At 45.4% G+C, this 23,183-nt stretch overlaps 1 protein-coding gene across 1 annotated transcript in view; it reads right to left on the bottom strand.

Moving 5' to 3' along the window:
- ogfod1 (2-oxoglutarate and iron-dependent oxygenase domain containing 1) overlaps positions 1-23,183 on the bottom strand; it is a 111,981-nt gene that overhangs the window by 18,863 nt on the left and 69,935 nt on the right. The window contains exon 11 of the mRNA XM_063066638.1: positions 5,983-6,111. Coding sequence (XP_062922708.1) covers positions 5,983-6,111 — 129 coding nt within the window. The remainder of the gene's footprint in view (positions 1-5,982; positions 6,112-23,183) is intronic.

The raw sequence follows: 23,183 nt of genomic DNA, 5'->3' as shown, positions 1-23,183 counted from the left end.
CTCCATCCCTCCCCCTCTTGTCTTCTCCTATCATTTTGGATTTCCCCCTCCCCCTTCCACTTTCAAATCTCTTACTAACTCTTCCTTCTGTTAGTCCTGACGAAGGGTCTCGGCCTGAAACGTCAACTGTACCTCTTCCTAGAAATGCTGCCTGGCCTGCTGCGTTCACCAGCAACTTTGATGTGTGTTGCTTGAATTTCCAGCATCTGCAGAATTCCTGTTGTATACAATTATATTACCTTGTTATTTTTTTAACTAACAGATGTTGTTTTCATTTTTTTTTTGTATTAATACCTCTTGTATATCTATATCATAACAATATATTGGTTGCTATATGTACTATGTGTATATATATGCTATGTGTACTAATTTAATAAAAAGATTTAAAAAGAAAGAAAGAAACCTTTTGAATGTTGAAAGCTCCAGACTGAGTAGATGTGGAAGGGATGTTTCCCACGGTGGGAGAGTCTCGGACAAGAGGGCACAGCCTCAGGATAGAGGGGCGCCCTTTCAAAACTGAGATGCAGAGAAATTTCCTTAGCCAAAGGGCGGTGAATTTGTGGAATTTGTTGCCACATGCAGCTGTGGAGGCCAGGTTGTTGGGTATTTTTAAGGTAGAGATTGATTCTTGATTAGATTTGGCATCAAAGGTTATGGGGGGAAGGCCAGGAACTGGGGTTGAGGAGAAGCAAAAAAAAGGTTCAGCCATTATTGAATAGCGGAGCAGGCTCGATGGGCCAGATGGCCTAAATCTGCTCCTCTGTCTTATGGTCTTATAAAACGTCCACCATTTTCACCTCCACAGCTCTCTACATTTTTCTGCTTAATATAAGACCATAAGGCAATAAGACATAGGAGCAGCAATAGGCCATTTGGCCCCTAGGGTCTGCTCCATTTCATCATTGCTGATCTATTTCCCTCTCACCCCCAATCTCCTACCTTCTCCCCAAAGCCCTTCATGCCCTGACCAATCAATAACCTATCAACCTCTGCCTAATATTACCAATGACTTGGCCTCCACAGCTACCTATGGCAACGAATTCTACGGATTCACCACTCTCTGCCTTAAGAAATTCCTCATCTCCATTTTAAATGGACATTCCTCTATTCTGAGGATGTGTCCCTTGGTCTTAGACTCCCTCACCATAGGAAACATCCTCCCCACATCTATTCTATCAAGGCCTTTCAAGATTTGATAGGGTTCAATGAGATCCCCACTCATTCTTCTAAATTCCAGTGAGTACATGCCCAGAGTCATCACACAATCCTCATATGATAACTCTTCAATCCTGGAATAATTTTCATGAATCTCCTTTGAACCTTCTCCAATATCAGCACACTCTTTCATAGATAAGATGACCAAAACTGGTCACAATTCGCTGTGAGGTCTCAGCAGTGCCTTATGATGCCTTAACATTACATCCTTGTTTTTATATTCTAGTTCTCTCAAATGATTGCTAATATCGCATTTGTCTTCCTCACCACCAAGTCAATCTGCAAAGTTCCACTGCACTTCAGATTTTTGAATTTTCTCTCCAATTAAAAAATAATGTACACTTTTAGTTCTTCGACCAAAGTTCACGACCATACACCTACTGACACTATATTTCATCTGCCACTTCTTCGCCCATCTGTCCAAATCCTTCTGCAGTCTCTCTGCTTCCTTAAAACTACCTGCCCCTCCACCTATCTTTGTATCATCCTCAAACCTGGCCATTGATTCCGTCCTCCAAATGCAAATTTACATTCAATTTAAAAAGAAATGGCTCCAACACAGACCCCTGTGGAACACCAACAGGCACCAGCAATCCTTTACCCTTTGCATCCTGCAAACCAGCCAATGCTCTATGCATGCTAGAACCATTCCTGTAATAGCATGGGCTCTTAACTTAAGCAGCTTCATGTGAGTCACGTTGACAAAAGCCCTCTGAAAATCCAAGTACACAACATCCACTGAATCTCCTTTGTCTACCCTGAAACCACATCCTTAACAATCAACTCCAACATATCCCAACCACCGAAGTCAGGCTAATTGGCCTAGTATTTCCTTTCTTCTGCTGCTTTCCCTTCTTGAGGGGTGGAGTGGAGTGACATTTGCAATTTTCCAGTCCTCTGGAACTTTGCCAGAATCTAGTGATTCTTGGAAGACAACTACAAATGCCTCCATATCTCTGCAGCTACCTCTTTCAGAACCATTGGTGTCCTGGATACTGTTGGCGGGGACGACCGACCAGGTGTGAGCCACGGTGGCAGGGCCTCTGGCACTGAGTCTGACCCTGTGGTGCAGAAGGGTGGGACGGAGAAGAGGAGAACTGTCGTCATTGCAGACTCTATAGTCTGGGGAGCAGACAGGAGATTTTGTCGGCATAAGAAGGACACCCGCATGGTTTGTTGCCTCCCAGGTGCCAGGGTCCGGGATGTCTCTGACCGGGTGCACGACATCCTGGTACGAGAGGGAAAGCAACCAGAAGTCGTGATACATGTTAGCACCAACGACATAGGCAGGAAGAGGGATGAGGTTCTTAAGTCTGAGTTTTGGGAACTAGGCAGAAGGCTGAAGAACAGGACCTCAAGGGTGGCGTTCTCAGGACTGCTGCCAGTGCTACGTGATAGTGATGGTAAGAATTGGAGGACATGGCAGTTGAATGCGTGGCTGAGGAGTTGGTGCAGGGGACAGGGTTTTAGATTTTTGGATCATTGGGATCTCTTCTGGGGAAGGTGGGACCTCTACAGATTGGATGGGTTGCACCTGAACTCGAGGGGGAGCAATATCCTTGCAGGTTGGTTTGCTAGCATGGTTCGGGAGGGTTTAAACTAATTTGCAAGAGGGTTGGGACCCGGAGCGATAGAGCTGTGAAAGAAGTGCATGGAGTAAAGCCAGATCTAACATATAGAGAGGCTTTGAGGAAAGAGAAGCAGAATAAAGGGTGTAAAGGTAGTGCGGTAGAAGGGCTAAAGTGCATGTACTTCAATGCAAGAAGCATCAGGAACAAAGGTGATGAACTGAGAGCTTGGATACATAAATGGAATTATGATGTAGTGGCCATTACAGAGACTTGGCTGGCACCAGGGCAGGAATGGATTCTCAATATTCCTGGATTTCAGTGCTTTAAAAGGGATGGGGGGAGGGAAGGGGAGGAGGGGTGGCATTACTGGTCAGGGATACTATTACAGCTACAGAAAGGGTGGGTAATCTAGCAGGATCCTCTTTTGAGTCAGTATGGGTGGAAGTCAGGAAGAGGAAGAGAGCAGTTACTCTACTGGGAGTATTCTATAGGCCCCTTGGTAGCAGCAGAGTTACCGAGGAGCAGATTGGGAGGCAGATTTTGGAAAGGTGCAAAAATAACAGGGTTCCTATCATGGGTGACTTTAACTTCCCAAATATTGATTGGCACCTGATTAGTTTCAAGAGTTTAGACGGGGCAGAGTTTGTTAGGTGTGTCCAGGACGGGCTCCTGTCACAGTATGTTGACGGGCCGACTAGGGGGAATGCCATACTAGATCTAGTATTAGGTAACGAACCGGGTCAGGTCACAGATGTCTCTGTGGGTGAGTATCTGGGGAACAGTGACCACCACTTCCTTTAGCATTATCATGGAAAAGGATAGAATCAGACTGGACAGGAAAATTTTTAATTGGGAAAGGGCAAATTATGAGGCTATAAGGCTACAACTTGCAGGTGTGAATTGGGATGATGTTTTTGCAGGGAAATGTACTATGGACATGTGGTCGATGTTTAGGGATCTCTTGCAAGATGTTAGGGATAAATTTGTCCCGGTGAGGAAGATAAAGTGGTAGGGTGAAGGAACCATGGGGACCAAGTGAAGTGGAAAATCTAGTCAGGTGGAAGAAGGCAGCATACATGAGGTTTAGGAAGCAAGGATCAGATGGGTCGATTGAGGAATATAGGGTATCAAGAAAGGAGCTTAGGAAGGAGCTGAGGAGAGCAAGAAGGGGGCATGAGAAGGCCTTGGAGAGTAGGGTAAAGGAAAACCCCAAGGCATTCTTCAATTATGTGAAGAACAAAAGGATGACAGGAGTGAAGGTAGGACCCATTAGAGATAAGGGTGGGAAGATGTGCCTGGGGTCTGTGGATGTGAGCGAGGTCCTCAATGAATACTTCTCTTCAGTATTCACCAATGTGAGAGAACTCGATGATGGTGAGGACAACATGAGTGAGGTTGATGTTCTGGAGCATGTTGATATTAAGGGAGAGGAGGTGTTGGAGTTGTTAAAATACATTACGACGGATAAGTCCCCAGGGCCTGACGGAATATTCCCCAGGCTGCTCCATGAGGCGAGGGAAGAGATTGCTGAGCCTCTGGCTTGGATCTTTATGTCCTCATTGTCCACAGGATTGGTACCGGAGGATTGGAGGGAGGCGAATGCTGTCCCCTTGTTCAAAAAAGGTAGTAGTGATAGTCCGGGTAATTATCGACCAGTGAGCCTTACATCTGTGGTGGGAAAGCTGTTGGAAAAGAATCTTAAGAGATAGGATCTATGGGCATTCAGAGAATCATGGTCTGATCAGGAACAGTCAGCATGGCTTTGTGAAGGGTAGATCGTGTCTAACAAGCCTGATAGAGTTGTTTGAGAAGGTGACCAAGCATATAGATGAGGGTAGTGTAGTAGATGTGATCTACATGGATTTTAGTAAGGCATTTGACAAGGTTCTACACAGTAGGCTTACTCATAAAGTCAGAAGGCATGGGATCCAGTGAAGTTTGGCCAGGTTAATTCAGAATTGGTTTGCCTACAGAAGTCAGGGGGTCGTGGTGGAGAGAGTATATTCGGATTGGAGGGTTGTGACTTGTGGTGTCCCACAAGGATTGGTCCTGGGGCCTCTATTTTTTGTGATTTTTATTAACGACCTGGATGTGGGGGTAGAAGGGTGGGTTGGCAAGTTTGCAGACGACACAAAGGTTGGTGGTGTTATAGATAGCGTAGAGGATTGTCGAAGACTGCAGAGAGACATTGATAGGATGCAGAAGTGGGCTGATGAGTGGCAGATGGAGTTCAACCAGGAGAAGTGTGAGGTGGTACACTTTGGAAGGACAAACTCCAAGGCAGAGTACAAAGTAAATGGCAGGATACTTGGTAGCGCGGAGGAGCAGAGGGATCTGGGGGTACATGTCCATAGATCCCTGAAAGTGGCCTCACAGGTAGACAGGGTAGTTAAGAAAGCTTATGGGGTGTTAGCATTCATAAGTCAAGGGAAGGAGTTTAAGAGTCATGAGGTAATGATGCAGCTCTATAAAACTCTGGTTAGGCCGCACTTGAAGTACTGTGTCCAGTTCTGGTCACCTCACTATAGGAAGGATGTGGAAGCATTGGAAAGGATACAGAGGAGATTTACCAGGATGCTGCCTGGTTTACAGAGTATGAATTATGATCAGAAATTATGGGAGCTAGGGCTTTACTCTTTGGAGAGAAGGAGGGTGAGAGGAGACATGATAGAGATGTACAAGATATTAAGAGGAATAGGTAGAGTGGATAGCCAGCACCTCTTCCCCAGGGCACCAGTGCTCAATACAAGAGGACATGGCTTTAAGGTAAGGGGTGGGAAGTTCAAGGGGGATATTAGAGGAAGGTTTTTTTACTCAGAGAGTGGTTGGTGCGTGGAATGTACTGTCTGAGTCAGTGGTGGAGGCAGATACACTAGTGAAATTTAAGAGACTACTTGACAGGTATATGGAGGAATTTAAGGTGGGGGTTTATATGGGAGGAAGGGTTTGAGAGTCGGCACAACATTGTGGGCCGAAGGGCCTGTACTGTGCTGTACTATTCTCTGAAAAGTAGACTGTTAGTATAAGATTTCGCTTTCCTAAACGGCACTCTGTGATAGGATTTAAAGTCAATGGTTGGTCAGCCTCCTTGATGATGTCCAGTTGCTGTACAACACAGATCCCAAAACCACTAGTTAATCAAAATCACACTAGATGAGTAATGCATTTGTTGTAGTCTAAAATCATTGACACTTACCTTTGCAGCCACAGCTCAACAACAGGTCCAGGGAAAACTCTGTGTTTTCCATATTGGTGTTATGTATAAGTGTGTAGTATCCATTTTTCCAATATCGTAGTTCTCCTCGGCAAACAGGGACACCAGGCTCTGTAAAAGAAAATCATGACTGATGTACTTTTACATTCTTTATTTGCTGTTCATTGAGTATGTGTAGAACCAGTCTCCAGCTGTTTTTAAATTCTTGGTCTTACCCACATTTTGCTTAGATGTCATGGCCAGCACACAAATGGTAGTGCTACTCAGGTGTATTTAAAAAACCTGCCGGATGACCTACGACTACAACTTTCTTGTCCGATTTTTATTTGTACTTTATTCAGTGATATCACTTTGAAGCACAAAGTCAGCATGCCCACATGCCACCAGCAATCAACTGAGAACCACCTGTGCCAACTGTATTGATAGTTATTCAGCCTAAGTAATGAAGCCAACCTTTTCCTGCAGTCAAAAATAAGACATTGTGGCGACCCACTTTCTAGCGCACATGAACCGGCTCACAACAGCGCGCGTAGGCAGAGGGCCGGCACCAGAAAGGGCGCCAGGCCATCTTCACCAACCGGGGGAAATCCCGCGCGCGGAAAGGGTCTGGGAATATGCATTCCCCACAGCAATCCCGCCCCAGGGAGGGCGGGAATGGGAAGGCTTTAAAAGCAGGCTGCGAAGTTTGAATAAATCTCTTTCATCGCAACTGTAACTCACCGACTCCATGTGGTTATTCTAGCGCTGTGTGTAGCACGCCGCTACATTTGGTGACCCCGACGGCCCAAACGATATTTGAGCCAGAGATGACTGACGCCGCATCTGTTCATGCAGTTTCGTTACAACTGCCAGGCTTTTGGCCGCGGAAACCCTGTCTGTGGTTGGAACAGGCAGAAGCACAATTCCACATTCGGCAGATAACCTCGGAGTCCACTCGCTACTACTACGTGCTGAGCTCCCTCGACCAGGAGACTGCTGCACAAGTTGAGGAGTTTATACAGTCGCCTCCGGAGAACGGCAAATACACAGCATTCAAAGCCCTGCTCATAAGGACTTTCGGACTCTCACGGCGCGAACGAGCTGCCCGCTTAATGCACCTGGAAGGTTTGGGAGACAGGCCGCCATCGGCATTAATGAACGAAATGCTGGCCCTGGCTGAAGGACACAAACCCTGCCTCATGTTTGAGCAGGCATTCCTAGAGCAACTGCCCGAGGACATACGCCTGCTGCTGTCCGACGCAGATTTCAGCGATCCCCGGGAGGTGGCGGCCCGAGCAGATGTGCTGTGGAATGCCAAGAAGGAGAGAGGGGCATCCGTCACACAGATCACCAAGCCGCGTGCCCAATGGCAGACCAGACCAGGCCTGGCAGCAGAGCCCAATGAACAATGGTGCTTCTACCACCAGCGGTGGGGCACAGAGGCCTGCCGCTGTAGACCACCCTGCAAATTCCCGGGAAACGCCAAGGCCCAGCCGCCGCCAATCGCTATGGCGGCTGGCCATCAGGACAGCCTCCTGTACGTCTGGGACAATCAGTCGGGATGCCGATTTTTGGTCGACACCGGAGCGGAGATCAGCGTTTTACCGCCAACGAGTTACGACACCCGCAACAGAGAACTGGGACCCACCCTGAGGGCCACAAATGGCAGCATAATACGAACCTACGGTACCCGCACGATGCAGCTACAGTTCAGCTCCAGCTGCTTCACATGGGACTTCACACTGGCCGCCGTGGCCCAACCACTCCTCGGGGCGGATTTTCTACGAGCCCACAGCCTGCTGATCGACCTGCAAGGGAAGCGACTCGTCCACGCCAAGACTTTTCAAACGTTCTCCCTGGGTGAAGCAAAGTTGCCAGCCCCACACCTGGACTCCATCACACTGTCCAACGATGACTTCACTAGGGTCCTGGCGGATTTCCCATCAGTACTGACACCGCAGTTCACAGCAGCCATGCCCAGACACTGAGTACAGCACCACATCCAGACCCAGGGACCACCCCTCCACGCCCGTGCTCGAAGGCTTCCCCCGGACAAGCTCCGACTGGCGAAGGAGGAATTCAAGAAGATGGAGGAATTGGGGATCATACGACGGTCCGACAGCCCATGGGCCTCCCCCCCTGCACATGGTGCCCAAGGCAACGGGGGGCTGGAGACCATGCAGTGACTACCGCAGGCTGAACGAGGCTACAACGTCAGACCGCTACCCTGTGCCACACATTCAAGACTTCGCAGCAAACCTACACGGCGCAAGGATCTTTTCCGAGGTAGACCTCGTCCGGGGATACCATCAAATCCCTGTACATCCGGACGACATCTCCAAAGCAGCACTTATCACCCCGTTCGGACTTTTCGAATTCCTCCGAATGCCGTTTGGTCTAAAGAATGCCGCACAGACTTTTCAGCGGTTAATGGACGCGGTGGGACGCCACCTGGACTTTGCATTCATCTATTTGGACGACATCCTCATAGCCAGCAGTAGACGGCAGGAGCATCTGTCCCACCTCCGCCAGCTCTACTCCCGCCTGAGCGAATTCGGCCTTACAATCAACCCAGCCAAGTGCCAGTTCGGAGTCGATACCATCGACTTCCTGGGCCACAGGATTACTAAAGACGGGGCAACCCCGCTGCCCACCAAGGTAGACGCAGTCTGCAACTTCCCCCTACCCAACACAATCAAAGGCTTGCAGGAATTCGTGGGTATGGTGAATTTCTACCACCGTTTCCTCCCCTCAGCAGCCTGAACCATGCGCCCCCTGTTCACTCTAATGTCGGGTAAGGGGAAGGACATTACCTGGAACGAAGAGGCCGCAACCGCTTTTGTTAAAACCAAAGAAGCCTTGGCAAACGTTGCGATGCTAGTGCACCCCAGAACGGACGTTCCTACTGCCCTCACGGTGGACGCATCTAACACAGCAGTCGGTGGAGTGCTGGAACAACTCATCGAGGGTCGCTGGCAACCTCTGGCGTTCTTCAGCAAACACCTACGACCACCGGAACTCAAATACAGTGCTTTCGACCGGGAGCTATTGGCACTATACCTGGCAATCCGGCATTTCAGGTACTTCTTAGAAGGTAGGCCCTTCACCGCGTTCACAGACCACAAACCGCTCACCTTTGCGTTCACGAAGGTGTCCGACCCCTGGTCGTCCCGCCAGCAGCGACATCTGTCCTACATCTCCGAGTACACACCGGACATCCGGCATGTCTCTGGAAAGGACAACGTTGTGGCAGACGCACTATCCAGACCTACCATACAGGCCCTGTCCCAGGGGGTGGACTATGCAGCGCTGGCAGAGGCACAGCAGGGAGACGCTGAGATCCCCAGTTACAGGACTGCAGCCTCCGATTTACAGCTCCAAGACCTCCCCGTAGGCCAAGGTGAGAGGACCCTACTATGTGACGTAGCTACCGGCCAACCCCGCCCCGTCGTCCCAGCAGCCTGGCGCCGGCAGGTTTTTGAATCCATTCACAACTTAGCGCACCCTTCCATCAGGACAACCGTCCAGCTGGTCTCCAACAGATTCGTGCGGCATGGGCTTCGTAAACAGGTCAGGGAATGGGCCAAAACATACATGCAGTGCCAAACGGCCAAGGTGCAGCGGCACACCAAGGCTCCGCCACAGCAGTTCGAACCCACCCACCGGAGGTTCGACCACATCCATGTGGATATCGTGGGGCCCCTGCCAGTGTCGCGAGGAGCGCGGTACCTCCTAACTATGATAGACCGGTTCACCAGATGGCCAGAGGCAGTCCTGCTCACCGACACCACCTCCGAATCCTGCGCCCGAGCACTGATCGCAACCTGGGTAGCCCACTTCGGGGTACCGGTTCACATTACCTCTGACAGGGGCGCCCAGTTCACCTCCAGCCTGTGGTCGGCTATGGCCAACCTTTTAGGATCACAGCTACACCACACAACTGCCTGCCACCCACAGTCGAACGGACTAGTGGAGCATTTCCACCATCACCTGAAGTCGGCTCTCATGGCCCACCTGGAGGGGCCTGGACAGACTACGGGAGAGACTCGGTAACCTGGCCCCCATACCCACTTCACAGCACGGACAGAGCCCGACCTGCGTACCCAAAGACCTGCAGAACTGCAAGTTTCTTTTTGTACGATGAGGCGGACACCGGGCACCGCTACGGCGGCCCTACGAGGGGCTGTTTAAGGTGATCAGGAACAACGGGTCCACGTTCGTGCTGGACATTGGGGGGAGAGAGGAGGTTTTCATGGTGGACCGACTCAAACCGGCCCATGTGGACTTGGCACAGCCGGTCCAGGCTCAGGCACTGCGGCCCAGGGGCAGACCTCCCAAACAGAGGCCGATCCAGACGGTGGACATTGGGGGAGGTATCGCCGGTTCTGTGGGGGGGGGGCGGGTTATGTGGCGACCCACTTTCTAGCGTACACGAACCGGCTCACAACAGCGCGCGTAGGCAGAGGGCCGGCACCAGAAAGGGCGCCAGGCCATCTTTACCAGCAGGGGGAAAATCCCGCACGCGGAAAGGGTCTGGGAATATGCATTCCCCACAGCAATCCTGCCCCAGGGAGGGCGGGAATGGGAAGGCTTTAAAAGCAGGCCGCGAAGTTTGAATAAATCTCTTTCATCGCAACTCTAACTCACCGACTCCGTGTGGTTATTCTAGCGCTGTGTGTAGCACACTGCTACAACATCAACTTTATGAGGGAATTTAGAGGGTTAGTGATAATGTGTGATTGCTGAATGTTCTTGCAGATGAGAACAGGAAATGTCGATAAAGGGGAGTATGGAAAACCAAATATTATTTCAACATACCGTAAGATGCTGAACTAATTGCAAACCACCTTCCCCCCTGCAGGGCTTGTTGTGAGAAGCTAGTCTCACAAATGCTTGGACTGCTACATCTGTTTACCTCATCAGGAAACCTTTACTTGAAGTCTGTAGCTGTCTGAAAAGGGTGTATTATGGACTGCATAATTCAGAATCACTGCTCTCAGAGACGATTCTCATGTGGCCACGGAAATAAAAGACAATCGAATATCTAGGTCCAAGTGTTGTTCTGAATTCCCGACACTATCCAATAGTTGGGTCCGAATGTTATTTGATTTGTCCTGACAATATTGGCGATGAGGATGGGATCCCTTTAAACAGGATATAGCAAACACCTGACCGAGAAATTGGCCCCTTGGAAGGGAAAGCAGCCACCCATGAGATTGCCCCAAAAGATGGAATTCAGGACCGGGACTGTGCTAGACAAGGTTGCCCATGAGATTGCCCTAAAAGATGAGATTCAGGACTCGGGAATGTGGTAGACAAGGTTGACCCTTACCAGCCGGTGACCAGTGTTGCTGAGTTAGGGTAAGTAAGACAGAAACTGGGAGAAGGGACAGGGAACTTTGAAATTTAAAATTGTATTAAAATGTAACTGATCCTTTTTGTGACCCAGATGTTCATTGTCATAATCAGCAGGGAGATAACTGGGACATAGGAATATATTAATATTTGTTTAGGAAGATATAAGACTGAAAAAGATGGGTAACCATCCTGGTAAGTTGACCAGGTAAACCAGCAAGAATGGTGCCTCACGAGCAATGCCTGAGTGATCCTAAAACGAAAATACCGATAAACAACATTATCATGAAAAATATTGAAAAGTACAAGGCGGCAAAGAAATTGCTGGGATCGCCCGCTGATAAGGTTTGATTGGAAACAGGTACTCTGTTACATATTCTTGCGATTTGTATGGTTGAAGTCAAGGGGACTGGCCTTATGGAGGTTCTTTTGACCTGGTAAAAATAAAATATTGGAAGGACACAACTGATTCAGGTAGCGGGGATTCCACTTGAGACCTCGACTATATGATATGGTGTTTTAATAAATGGGGAGAAGTGGCCAATCGATACCAACCACCTAAAATGAAACATAAGGAAGAATTTACTTCTAAAACCCACGACGCCGACGGCCGTGGCTCTGGGACTCGCCAATGGTCTGTACCCACAGTTGCGGACTCCTTCTGCCTCCTCCCCCTCCCTCGTATGATTCATCTCAAGACCTCGCTGAGATCATTCAAGTAGCTGCAGCCACCCAACAGCGGCTTCAACAATCACCTGCTGAGGTGTATTCTGTGTCGGTTCCCCAAATTAGCCAGCAACAGACAAGGCAGACAACAAAATCAAAGGGAATAAGAGCTGAGGCAGCTGATAGCTCTAGCTGGGGAGATATCAGTCAGGTTCCCTGAATAATGGTGGGAGAAATCATAATGCTGAAGTCCTGGACCCCAACTGAGGTACGGAATATGATTAGTGATGCCCCTGACCCGCTAAGAAAACCAGTGGTGTTTCATAATTGGCTCACACAGACCTGCTAAATTTTCCAGCCCCTGCCCAGGGATTTGCGTGCACTCCTCAGGGTTATATATGGAACCTCTTCAGCAGGGACCGAAAGCATATTCTTCCTTCCCAGACAGAACCCAGAAGGCGACTGGGAATCATCGGAGGGGGCAATGTAAGACAAGCCATGGAACAGTGGGTCGTTGAGGTAAGGGAACCCATTTTAATAACAGCCCGACAACACGGGGATTTTGGCTAAGTTACCCAATGTCTACAGAAAAAAAAAGGAGAATCCCTTGCGGACTTTATAGCTCATTTTAAGGATACTTGGGCAGTCCAATGCCAGAATACCCCTAGACGATCAGAATGCCCAGGACCAACAGGCCCCAGGACAGCTTCTTCCACCAGGCCATCAGACTGAGTAATTCACGCTGACCCAACTGTATTTCTAAGCTATACTGACTGTTCTGTTGTACATACCATTTAGTACACATTACTATAAATTGCACATTCAGACTGAGATGTAACGTAAAGATTTTTACTCTTCATGTAGGTGAAGATGTAAGAAATAAAGCCAATTCAATTCAATTATCTGTGGCCTTTCTATAAGCTCTTCTGTGGTACTCCCAAAAAGTTCGGAAACTGTCACTACTGTGGGGACATCCAGAGTCCCCATGGTCCATTCTGTTTATGATCCTGTTGAGTTTGTCTGTTAGGCTTGCAGGCCCTTTATAAGTTGGACATCATTATCCACTGCACCCCCAAAGGATTGTTTCTTGAGTTACATGATAAAAAGTTCCCTGAGCTTCACACGATGATGTATCAAACAGTGGGGTCCCTGTTACTCAGGTGGCATTATAAGCCTGACACATAGAAGGTCGCTGGTGGGGAAATTGGCTGTGGCAGGACATATTAATGCAAATAAAAGGGAAAGGGTATGTGAGGAATTTGTAAGTACTTGCTGTGCTGCCACTATGTTGCACTGTACCTTTCGCGATCCTGACCCAGATGACGATTATCAAAAACTGGTCTTTGCGCATGAGGGAAGCTCAGGTCAGTTACCTTCAGTGGAATTGTTACTTTTGGTCTGGAAGCGCTGGCCGCGGAAGTCAGCTTGGACTCAGCATTGAACACACTCAAAGCCAGTTGTTTGTCGAGGCACAGCCCTCGACAATGCATGTGTCCCTCGCCCTGAAATCCCCAATTTCACTCAAAGACCTAGGGCCTTAGGGCCCACAGGAAAGAAAGTGCCAGCTGACATGTCACCCAGCCAATGCTTTACTCCTGGAGTCCACTTATTCACTTCAGATTCTGGAAATTATAGTGACAACTATGGGTGGGGGCCGGAGTGGGGGGGGAGGTAATTTTTGCTTACCATCAGCCCCCACCCCCTGGCCAGCAGACCTTAGTTGGGTAGATCCGGAATTTTGGGCAAAACACAAAAATCATGTGGAACTAGTCAAGGCCATGGCCGCTCACCACGTAGTCCCGAAAAGGAACTGCCGCCTGCCTTCCATCCATTAGTACCACCTGTCACCAGAAGCCTTGTAAGGAATCATACCTTAAAAGGTATGGGGGACAAGGTACGGTTGTTATGGGGGACTTCAACATGCAGGTAAACTGGAGGAATCAGGATGGTACTGGACCCCAAGAAAGGGAGTTTGTGGAGTCCCTCCGAGATGGATTCTTAGAACAGCTTGTACTGGAGCCTACCAGAGAGAACGCAATTCTAGATTTAGTGTTGTGCAATGAACCGGATTTGATCAGGGACCTCGAGGGAATGGAGCCATTAGGAGGTAGTGACCATAATCTAAGTTTTAATCTACAATTTGAGGGGGAGAAGGGAAACTCGGAAGTGTCAGTATTACAGTTGAACAAAGGGAACTATGGTGCTATGAGGGAGGAGCTGGCCAAAGTTCAATGGAACAATACCTTAGCAGGGATGACAGTAGAACAGCAACGGCAAGTGTTTCTGGGAATAATGCGGAAGGTGCAGGATCACTTCATTCCAAAGAGGAAGAAAGATCCTAAGGGGAGTGAGGGGAGGCCGTGGCTGACAAGGGAAGTAACGGACAGTATAAAAATAAAAGAGAAGTATAACATAACAAAGACTAGTGGGAAGCCAGAGGATTGGGAAACTTTTAAAGAGCAACAGAAGGTAACTAAAAAGGCAATACGTGAAGAAAAAATGAGGTACGAAGGTAAACTAGCCAAGAATATAAAGGAGGATAGTAAAAGATTCTTTAGGTATGTGAAAAGGAAAAAAATAGTTAAGACCAAAATTGGGCCCTTGAAGACAGAAGCGGGTGAATTTATCATGGGGAACAAGGAAATGGCAGACGAGTTGAACAGGTACTTTGGATCTGCCTTCACTAGGGAAGACACAAACAATCTCCCCGACATAATAGTGGCCAAAGGACCTAGGGTAATGGATGAATTGAAGGAAACTTATATTAGGCAGGAAATGGTGTTGGATAGGCTGTTGGGTCTGAAGGCTGTAAGTCCCCGGGACCTGATGGTCTGCATCCCAGGGTACGCATTGGTAATCATTTTCCAATGTTCTATAGATTCAGGATCAGTTCCTGTGGATTGGAAGGTGGCTAATATTGTCCCTCTCTTCAAGAAGGGAGGAAGAGAGAAAACAGGGAATTATAGACCGGTTAGCCTGACGTCGGTGGTGGGAAAGATGCTGGAGTCAATTATAAAAGATGAAATTACGACACATCTGGATAGTAGTAACAGGATTGGGCCAAGTCAGCATGGATTTACGAAGAGGAAATCGTGCTTGACTAATCTTCTGGAATTTTTTGAGGATGTAACTATGAAAACGGACAAGGGAGAGCCAGTGGATGTAGTGTACCTGGACTTTCAGAAAGTCTTTGATAAAGTCCCACATAGGAGATTAGTGGGCAAAATTAGGGCACAGAGTATTGGGGGCAGAGTACTGGCATGGATTGAAAATTGGCTGGCTGACGGAAAACAAAGAGTAGCGATTAACGGGTCCCTTTCGGAATGGCAGGCAGTGACCAGTGGAGTACTGCAGGGTTCAGTGCTGGGACCGCAGCTGTTTACAATATACATTAATGATTTAGATGAGGGAATTAAAAGTAACATTAGCAAATTTGCCGATGACACAAAGCTGGGTGGCAGTGTGAAATGTGAGGAGGATGTTATGAGAATGCAGGGTGACTTGGACAGGCTGGGTGAGTGGGCAGATGCAGTTTAATGTGGATAAATGTGAGGTTATCTACTTTGGTGGTAAGAACAGGAAGGCAGATTATTATCTAAATGGAGTCAAGTTAGGAAAAGGGGAAGCACAACGAGATCTAAGTGTTCTTGTACATCAGTCACTGAAAGCAAGCATTCAAGTACAGCAGGCAGTGAAGAAAGCTAATGGCATGCTGGCCTTCATAACAAGGGGAATTGAGTATAAGAACAAAGAGGTCCTTCTGCAGCTGTACAGGGCCCTGGTGAGACCACACCTGGAGTACTGTGTGCAGTTCTGTCTCCAAATTTGAGGAAGGACGTTCTTGCTATTGAAGGAGTGCAGCGTAGGGTCACAAGGTTAATTCACGGGATGGCGGGACTGTCATATGTTGAAAGATTGGAGCGACTGGGCTTGTATACTCTGGAATTTAGAAGGCTGAGGGGGGATCTTATTGAAACATATAAGATTATTAAGGGATTGGACACGCTGCAGGCAGGAAGCATGTTCCCGCTGATGGGTGAGTCCAGAACCAGAGGCCACAGTTTAAGAATTAGGGGTTGGCCATTTAGAACGGAGTTGAGGAAAAACTTTTTCACCCAGAGAGTGGTGGATATATGGAATGCTCTGCCCCAGAAGGCTGTGGAGGCCAAGTCTCCGGATGCTTTCAAAAAAGAGATGGATAGAGCTCTTAAAGATAGTGGAATCAAAGGTTATGGGGATAAGGCAGGAACTGGATACTGATAGTGGATGATCAGCCATGATCACAGTGAATGGCGGTGCTGGCTCAAAGGGCCAAATGGCCTACTCCTGCACCTATAGTCTATACCAGTGGTGGAGACCCTACTCCACCAAGGGGTTCTCCAACTAATACAAAGCCCCTGCAATACATCCATTCTGCCAGTGCCAAAACCAGGGCAACCTGAAGAGTGTCACTTCATGCAAGACGTGTGGGCTATTAACCAGATAGTACAACCCATCTCGTCGGTGTTGCCAGATATCAATATTATATTGACCTCTATTCCCTTGCAGAGTCACAGTGGTCACTTATGTTCTGCCTTCTCCATCCCCTTGCACGAGGTAGCTAATATCTCTTTGCCTTTATCTACAACGGCCAGCAATACACTTGGACGTCTCTTCCCCAAGGATACACACAAAGTCCAGCAATTTATGTGGCAGCTGCCTGTGATGACCTGGCTGATTTGCCTCTTTCGGACAAAATGATGTAGTTGCAGTGCACTGATGACCTGTTGCTGGCTTCCACGAGTCTGCATATTTGCAGACAGGACTCAATCGTTCTTCTGAATCACCTAGCTGCAAGGGGCCACCGTGCTTCTCTATCTAAACTTCAGTACTGCTAATTAATGGCTACGCACCGAGGCTACATACTCTAGGGAGGCTTCAGAAGACATTGGCCGGAGCGCACAGCTGCTATCGTCCAGATACCTCGGCCCTCAAAGAAGAAGCAGCTAATGACCTTCCTAGGCATGACCAACTACTGTCGTCAGTGGGTCAGGGAGTACAGAACCCCTGACGCATTCCTCCGGGAGGCACGGGCCTAGAAGGCGCCAGACACCATTCCGTGGACGAAGGAAAGTGAGGCCATTTTCACCGCACTATGCCACGCCCTGCTGCAGGTCCCTACTCTTGGTCTGCCAGACCACACCAAGCCTTTTCAGCTTTATGTGAACAAGAAGGAGGGTTTCACCCTAACCCTAATGCGCTGTCCTCATGCAGGAACCTGGAGGACTTCAAAGACCCATTGCCTACTATTTGACTCTCCTGCCCCCTGTAGTCCATGGAACACCCTGATGCCTCTGAGCAGTGGCCACCACGGCGCTAATTGTTGAGAGGGCAACCTTGCTAATCCTTGACCACTCATGCATGGTCTTGACACCCCATGCGGTGCTACAAAACTCAATTCGGTGGCAACCCAACATTTCACCATAGCTCGCCGGATGGGCTACGAGGTCATGCTCCTTGGTAAACCCAATCTCGCATTTAAGCATGCCCCAGCATTTAACCCTTCTACTCTGGTAACCTCATCCCAACTAGGCCTCCACTCCACTCCGTTAGACAACCCAGACCTAATCCTTTTCACAGATGGGTCCTCTTGTAAGCCTAATGTCCACTCCATTCTGGCATGATATGCTGTAGCAATGCTGTTTGAGACACTGGAGACTGCATCTCTTCCCTCAGGAACATCGACCCAGGCAGCCAAATTGCTCGCCCTTACCCGAGCCTGCATTTTGGCAGCCGGTAATACCACGAACATCTAGACAGACTCCCGTTACGCTTTTGGTGTGGTCAATGATTTCGGTACTCAGTGGAAGCGTCTCTGGGCCCACTCATCCAAGACGCCCACCTATTTACCAATCTTTTACATGTAGTACAGATGCCATAGAGATTAGCAATAATCCAGTGCGAAGCTCACACCAACTCAACTACCCTGCTGCTGTTGGCAATGCAGCTGCGGATGCAGCCATTGGAGAGGTTTTCCTGCAGGCTGTGGCTCGAGCCTCTCCACCCACCATCATTTCTCTCCAGGAATTGGCCGGTGAACAGTTTAAATATTGGAAATAATGGACGCGTTCTCTGGATAGAAGCCTTCCCGACGCACAAAAATAATACTAGGATTGTGGTCAAGACACTCATGAGAGAGACTATCCTCTGCTTTGGGGTTGTCTACCAAGTCAACAGTGATAGGGGTACACACTTCACAGGGAAGTTGATAAAGGAATTGAGCCAGGCCCTAGGATTTAGTTGGGAGTATCATCTCCTATACCAACCTGGGTTAGTAGCAAAAAAATGAATGGTGTATTAAAAGAAACCTTGACGAAAACCTTTCAGGACACTGGACTAAAATGACCTGTGGCCTTACTGGTAGTCCTCTGTACCTTGCGGAAACCTGCTAATAGGACCACTAAATTCACCCCATTTGAATTCCTAATGGGACAACCTATGTCTGCAGGTTCCTGGTGCCCCCCCTCCCCCAATAGGAGGAGAAAATACACCTTTAATCTGGACTGATGAGAAAACTACAGAAACGGTAGAGGCCCTTGGAGAGGCAGTCAGGAAGAACCAAAAGCAAGTAGAAGCAGCCCTACCTCAGCCAGGCAAAGGAAATACCCATCCTTTTAATCCAAGAGACATGGTGTATGTAAAGACAATGAAAAGGGACCTCTCTCCTAAGTATTGGTCTCCCTGAGGATGCTGAGGATGGAGACTCTTCAATATTCTTTTCTCAACTTTTAAAGGATGCGTTTAGTTTGGTATTTCGCAACGATCCTCCATTGCTCAACCGCGTCCATCGTATACCAAATCCAAAATCGGCATCTGCCGAATTGAGACCGAGGCCGTCTCCGTTTCCATTATGTTAGTGTTAAAGAACAACTTATCCGTATTGCCCACCGGCAAGGTATGATTAAATATCGACAACATTCCTTCCGTTTGGTTGAAGACTACAGTCCAGAAGTGATGAAAGAGCAACTGGCTTTTAAACCTCTGATGTGGGAATGCTATCAAAAAAACCTTAAACGGGCATTATTGTACCGTGCACATCTAAGAATCTCTCTTTCCGACGGATCTCGTCATGTCTTCCATTCCACAAGTGCTGTTCAATGTTTTTTGGATGAGAACTACCTATCTGATACGAACACCATCCTTTAATTAATGTTCCATGCTTTCAGCATCGGCTCTTTTTTTCAGGTGTTTTTAAAAAAAAAATAATAAACCCTCAATTACCGTATGAAGAAGGTTTTTTACAAGTTCAAGATTCTTGTTTGTGGTTAGTAGTGTAGGTATTTTTTTTTACAACTCGTCTAAATTTTTTTTTCTTTCGCGAGTAATTGGATTTCGGAGGGTCTTCTTTATAATCTATATTTTTGGAGTTGCCTCCTGCAGAAATGGGGTTAGATTTAGTACTAGTTAGTTCTTTCTTCAGCCTTCTCTGGCTTAGTTCGGGGATTTCAGGGGTGGAGGGTGGGGGAGTTCCTTTTTTAATAATTTTTTCTATTGGGCTGATTTAGTACTACAAAGATGTCTGTAGTGTCGTGATTTCCAGTTTCGCTCTGAATATTTATTCCTCTTCCAACCTCATGAGTTTACGTTATGGTTAACCCCTTATATACCAAAGGGTTACCATTAAACTATGGCTCACATTATTAATTTTGTCTCTTGGAATACAAATGCTTTAAATCATCCAATAAAACTGAAAAAGATTTTCGAATGCTCACATTATTTTTGCACAAGAAACTCATGTAAGGAAAGAGGACAATCAACGCTTCTTTAAGTTTTGGAAAAAAGAACAATCCCAAGCCAAAGTCAAAGGCATTTAAATTTTTATAGATTCTTCAATTACATTTACTCATCAAGACATTATCTCAGATCCTAGTGGTAGATTCTTGTTAATTACTGGGTTACTTTTTAAATAAAAAAGTTGCTATGGTTAACGTTTATGCTCCAAATGTGGATTATCCTGAATTTTTTAAACACCTATTCACTTCCTTTCCTAACTTGAACGAGTATATGTTGATAATGGGTGGTGACATTAACTTATATTTAAATCCCATGTTGGATAGATCCATAGGTAGCCCGGCTCTACCAAATAAGTCGGCTACTCTTATCAACTCTTTTATGACTGATTCTGGGATTTCAGAAATTTGGAGATTTCTACACCTAAAGGAAAAAGAATTCTCATTCTTTTCACATGTTTATCATTCTTATTCTCGAATTGACTACTTTTTTATTGACTCTCGATTAATTCCATCTGTAATTGATTGCAATTATGACATTATCGCCATTTCGGACCATGCTCCAATGAAACTTTCTATTAAGTTAATGGATACATTTTCTACTAATAGACAATGGCAATTTAATTCTAATTTGCTTCAAGACTTGGACTTTGTTACGTTTATAAAGGAACAGAATGATTTCTTCTATTCAACTAATATTACAGAAGAAATTTCCAACGGAACAGTATGGGATGCTTTTAAAGCTTATATTCGTGGACAGACTATTTCCTTTTCTGTTGGTCTGAAAAAAAACGTAGTAAGAATTAGATACTTTTGTTGGTTGATAAAATTAACGAAATTGATAAAAAAAAACACTACTGCTCCTAGCAAGGAGCTTTATAAACAGAGAGCTGAACTCCAAATGGAACTATTAACATCCTCGATCGAAAATCAATTAATGAAAACTAGAAGTGAGTTTTATATTCATAGTGATAAGTCAGATAAATTAGTAGCTAATCAGTTGAAATCTACTTTGGTTAAACGTCAAATTACTAAGATCCGTAAATATGATGATACTTTGACAGTTGATCATGACGAGATAAACAAAACCTTTCAAGAATTTTATACCTCTTTATACCATTCTGACTTTCCTTATGATTTTAACATTTTGCATGATTTTCTAAGAAAATTGAATTTACCGAAATGATCACCCAAAGACTATTTAACATTACAAACTCCTATTACAGAGGAAGAAATAACAGCTGTAATCTCATCAATGAATTCCGGATGATTTTACAGTGGAATTTTTTAAAGTCTTCTTCCTCTATTCTCTCTCCTTGGTTGTCTAGGATATTCAAAGAAACAATCAGTTTAGGTAAATTACCACAATCGTTTTATGAAGCTTCTATTTCTTTAATTGTTAAAAAGAATAAAGATCCTACTGATTGTGCATCATATAGACCGATATCTCTTTTGAATGTAGATTCAAAGATTTTTCCAAAAATTTTAGCAACTAGGCTAGAGAAGGTATTATCTCAAATTATCTCTGTGGACCAAACAGGATTTATTAAAAACCATTATTCATCTTTTAATATCAGGAGGTTAATGAATATTGTTTGTACCCCTTCACTTAACACTCCGGAATGTATTATTTCAGAGATGCTGAGAAAGCTTTTGATAGAGTTGAATGGCCATTTTATTTAGTGTGTTCGAGAAACTTAATTTTAGTCAGATATTTATATCCTGGATTAAACTGTTATATCATACTCCTCTAGCTTCGGTTTGTACTAATAACCAAAGATCTCCCTTTTATTGTCTATCTCGCGGTACTAGGCAAGGATGCCCTCTTAGCCCTTTATTATATAATATTGCCCTTGAACCTTTAGCAATTGCTGTCCGAGACTCGCCCAACATTTTTGGTATTACCCACGGAAATGAAATACATAAATTATCATTATGCAGATGATTTGTTATTATACATCTCTAATCCGGAGAAATCAATTCCTGTTATTTTATCTTTGTTGGCTCAATTTAGTAATTTTTCTGGTTATAAATTGAACCTTAATAGGAGTAAATTATTTCCCCTAAATAAGCAGGTTCCTATTTATGGATGTTTACCATTTAAATTGGTTACTGACTCTTTCATATTTAGGGGTTAAAATCACAAAAAAGCATAAAGGTTTAATTTAAAGCTAATTTTTTACCTTTAATTGATCAGATTAAACTTTTGTTTACTAAATGGTCACCAATGTCTTTGTCACTGATCGGTCAGATCAATGCTATCAAGATGATTATTTTGCCTAAATTTTTATATGTATTTCAATCAGTACCAATTTTTATTCCAAAATCCTTTTTCTGATAATGTTGATTCAAAAATTTCCTCATATATATGGCAGAACAAAAACCCCAGGTTAGGTAAAAGGCATTTACAGAAATCTAAAAAAGAGGCGAGGTTAGCGCTCCCGAATTTTAGATTTTACTATTGGGCAATTAACATTCGATACTTAAAATTTTGGTTACGAGACTTGGATGTAATTTCAAGTCCACACTGGGTAAATCTTGAATGTAATTCTTTACAAGGGTTTTCATTGAGTTCCTGTTTCAGGGACTTCGCTTCCTTTTATTCTTGCTAAATTGTATAAACAAATGAATAAACCAATAGTTAAACATACTTTACGTATATGGTTTCAATTTCAAAATTTTTTTGGGTTAAACCAATTTATTTTAGCAAGTCCTATTATATCTAATTTCTTTTTTCAACCTTCCACTATGGATCAAGCTTATTTAGATTGGAAAACCAAAGGTATAGTATGATTTCGTGATTTATTTTTGGATAATTGTTTTATGTCCTTTGAACAACTATCTAATAAATATAATTTACCTAGATCTCACTTTTTCAGATATTTACAGGTAGAAACTTTTTAATTACTGTTTCTCCTAATTTTCCACATTTATATCCAATGGATATTTTGGAAAAAATTTTAGATTTAAATCTTTTTCAGAAAGGTGTTGTAGCAATTATTTATAATATAATTATGAATTTATGTCCTGATATATCTAATAAAATTAAAACTGATTGGGAAAGAGAACTTAAGATTACTGTACCGATTGAAAAATGGGAAAAAATTCTTCAGTAGTTAATTCATCCTCTGTATGTGCTGAACATGCGTTGATACAGTTTAAAGTAGTGCACAGGGCTCACATGTCCAAAGATAAATCATCTCGTTATTACTCTTATATTAATCCTATATGTGATAGATGTCATTCCGAGATAGCTTCTTTAACTCACATGTTTTGGTCATGTCCTTTGTTGAAAAAATATTGGAAAGATATTTTTGATATTATTTCAATGGTTTTGAATATAGACTTACAACCTCACCCAATTACTGCTATTTTTGGGTTACCAGTGATAGAATCAAATCATTTAACCTCTTC

This window comes from Mobula hypostoma, chromosome 14 (genome assembly GCF_963921235.1).
Source record: "Mobula hypostoma chromosome 14, sMobHyp1.1, whole genome shotgun sequence".
NCBI classification, from domain to species: domain Eukaryota; kingdom Metazoa; phylum Chordata; class Chondrichthyes; order Myliobatiformes; family Myliobatidae; genus Mobula; species Mobula hypostoma.
The sequence above is the reverse complement of the archived record's forward strand: the minus strand, read 5'-3'. Positions and strand labels throughout refer to the sequence as shown.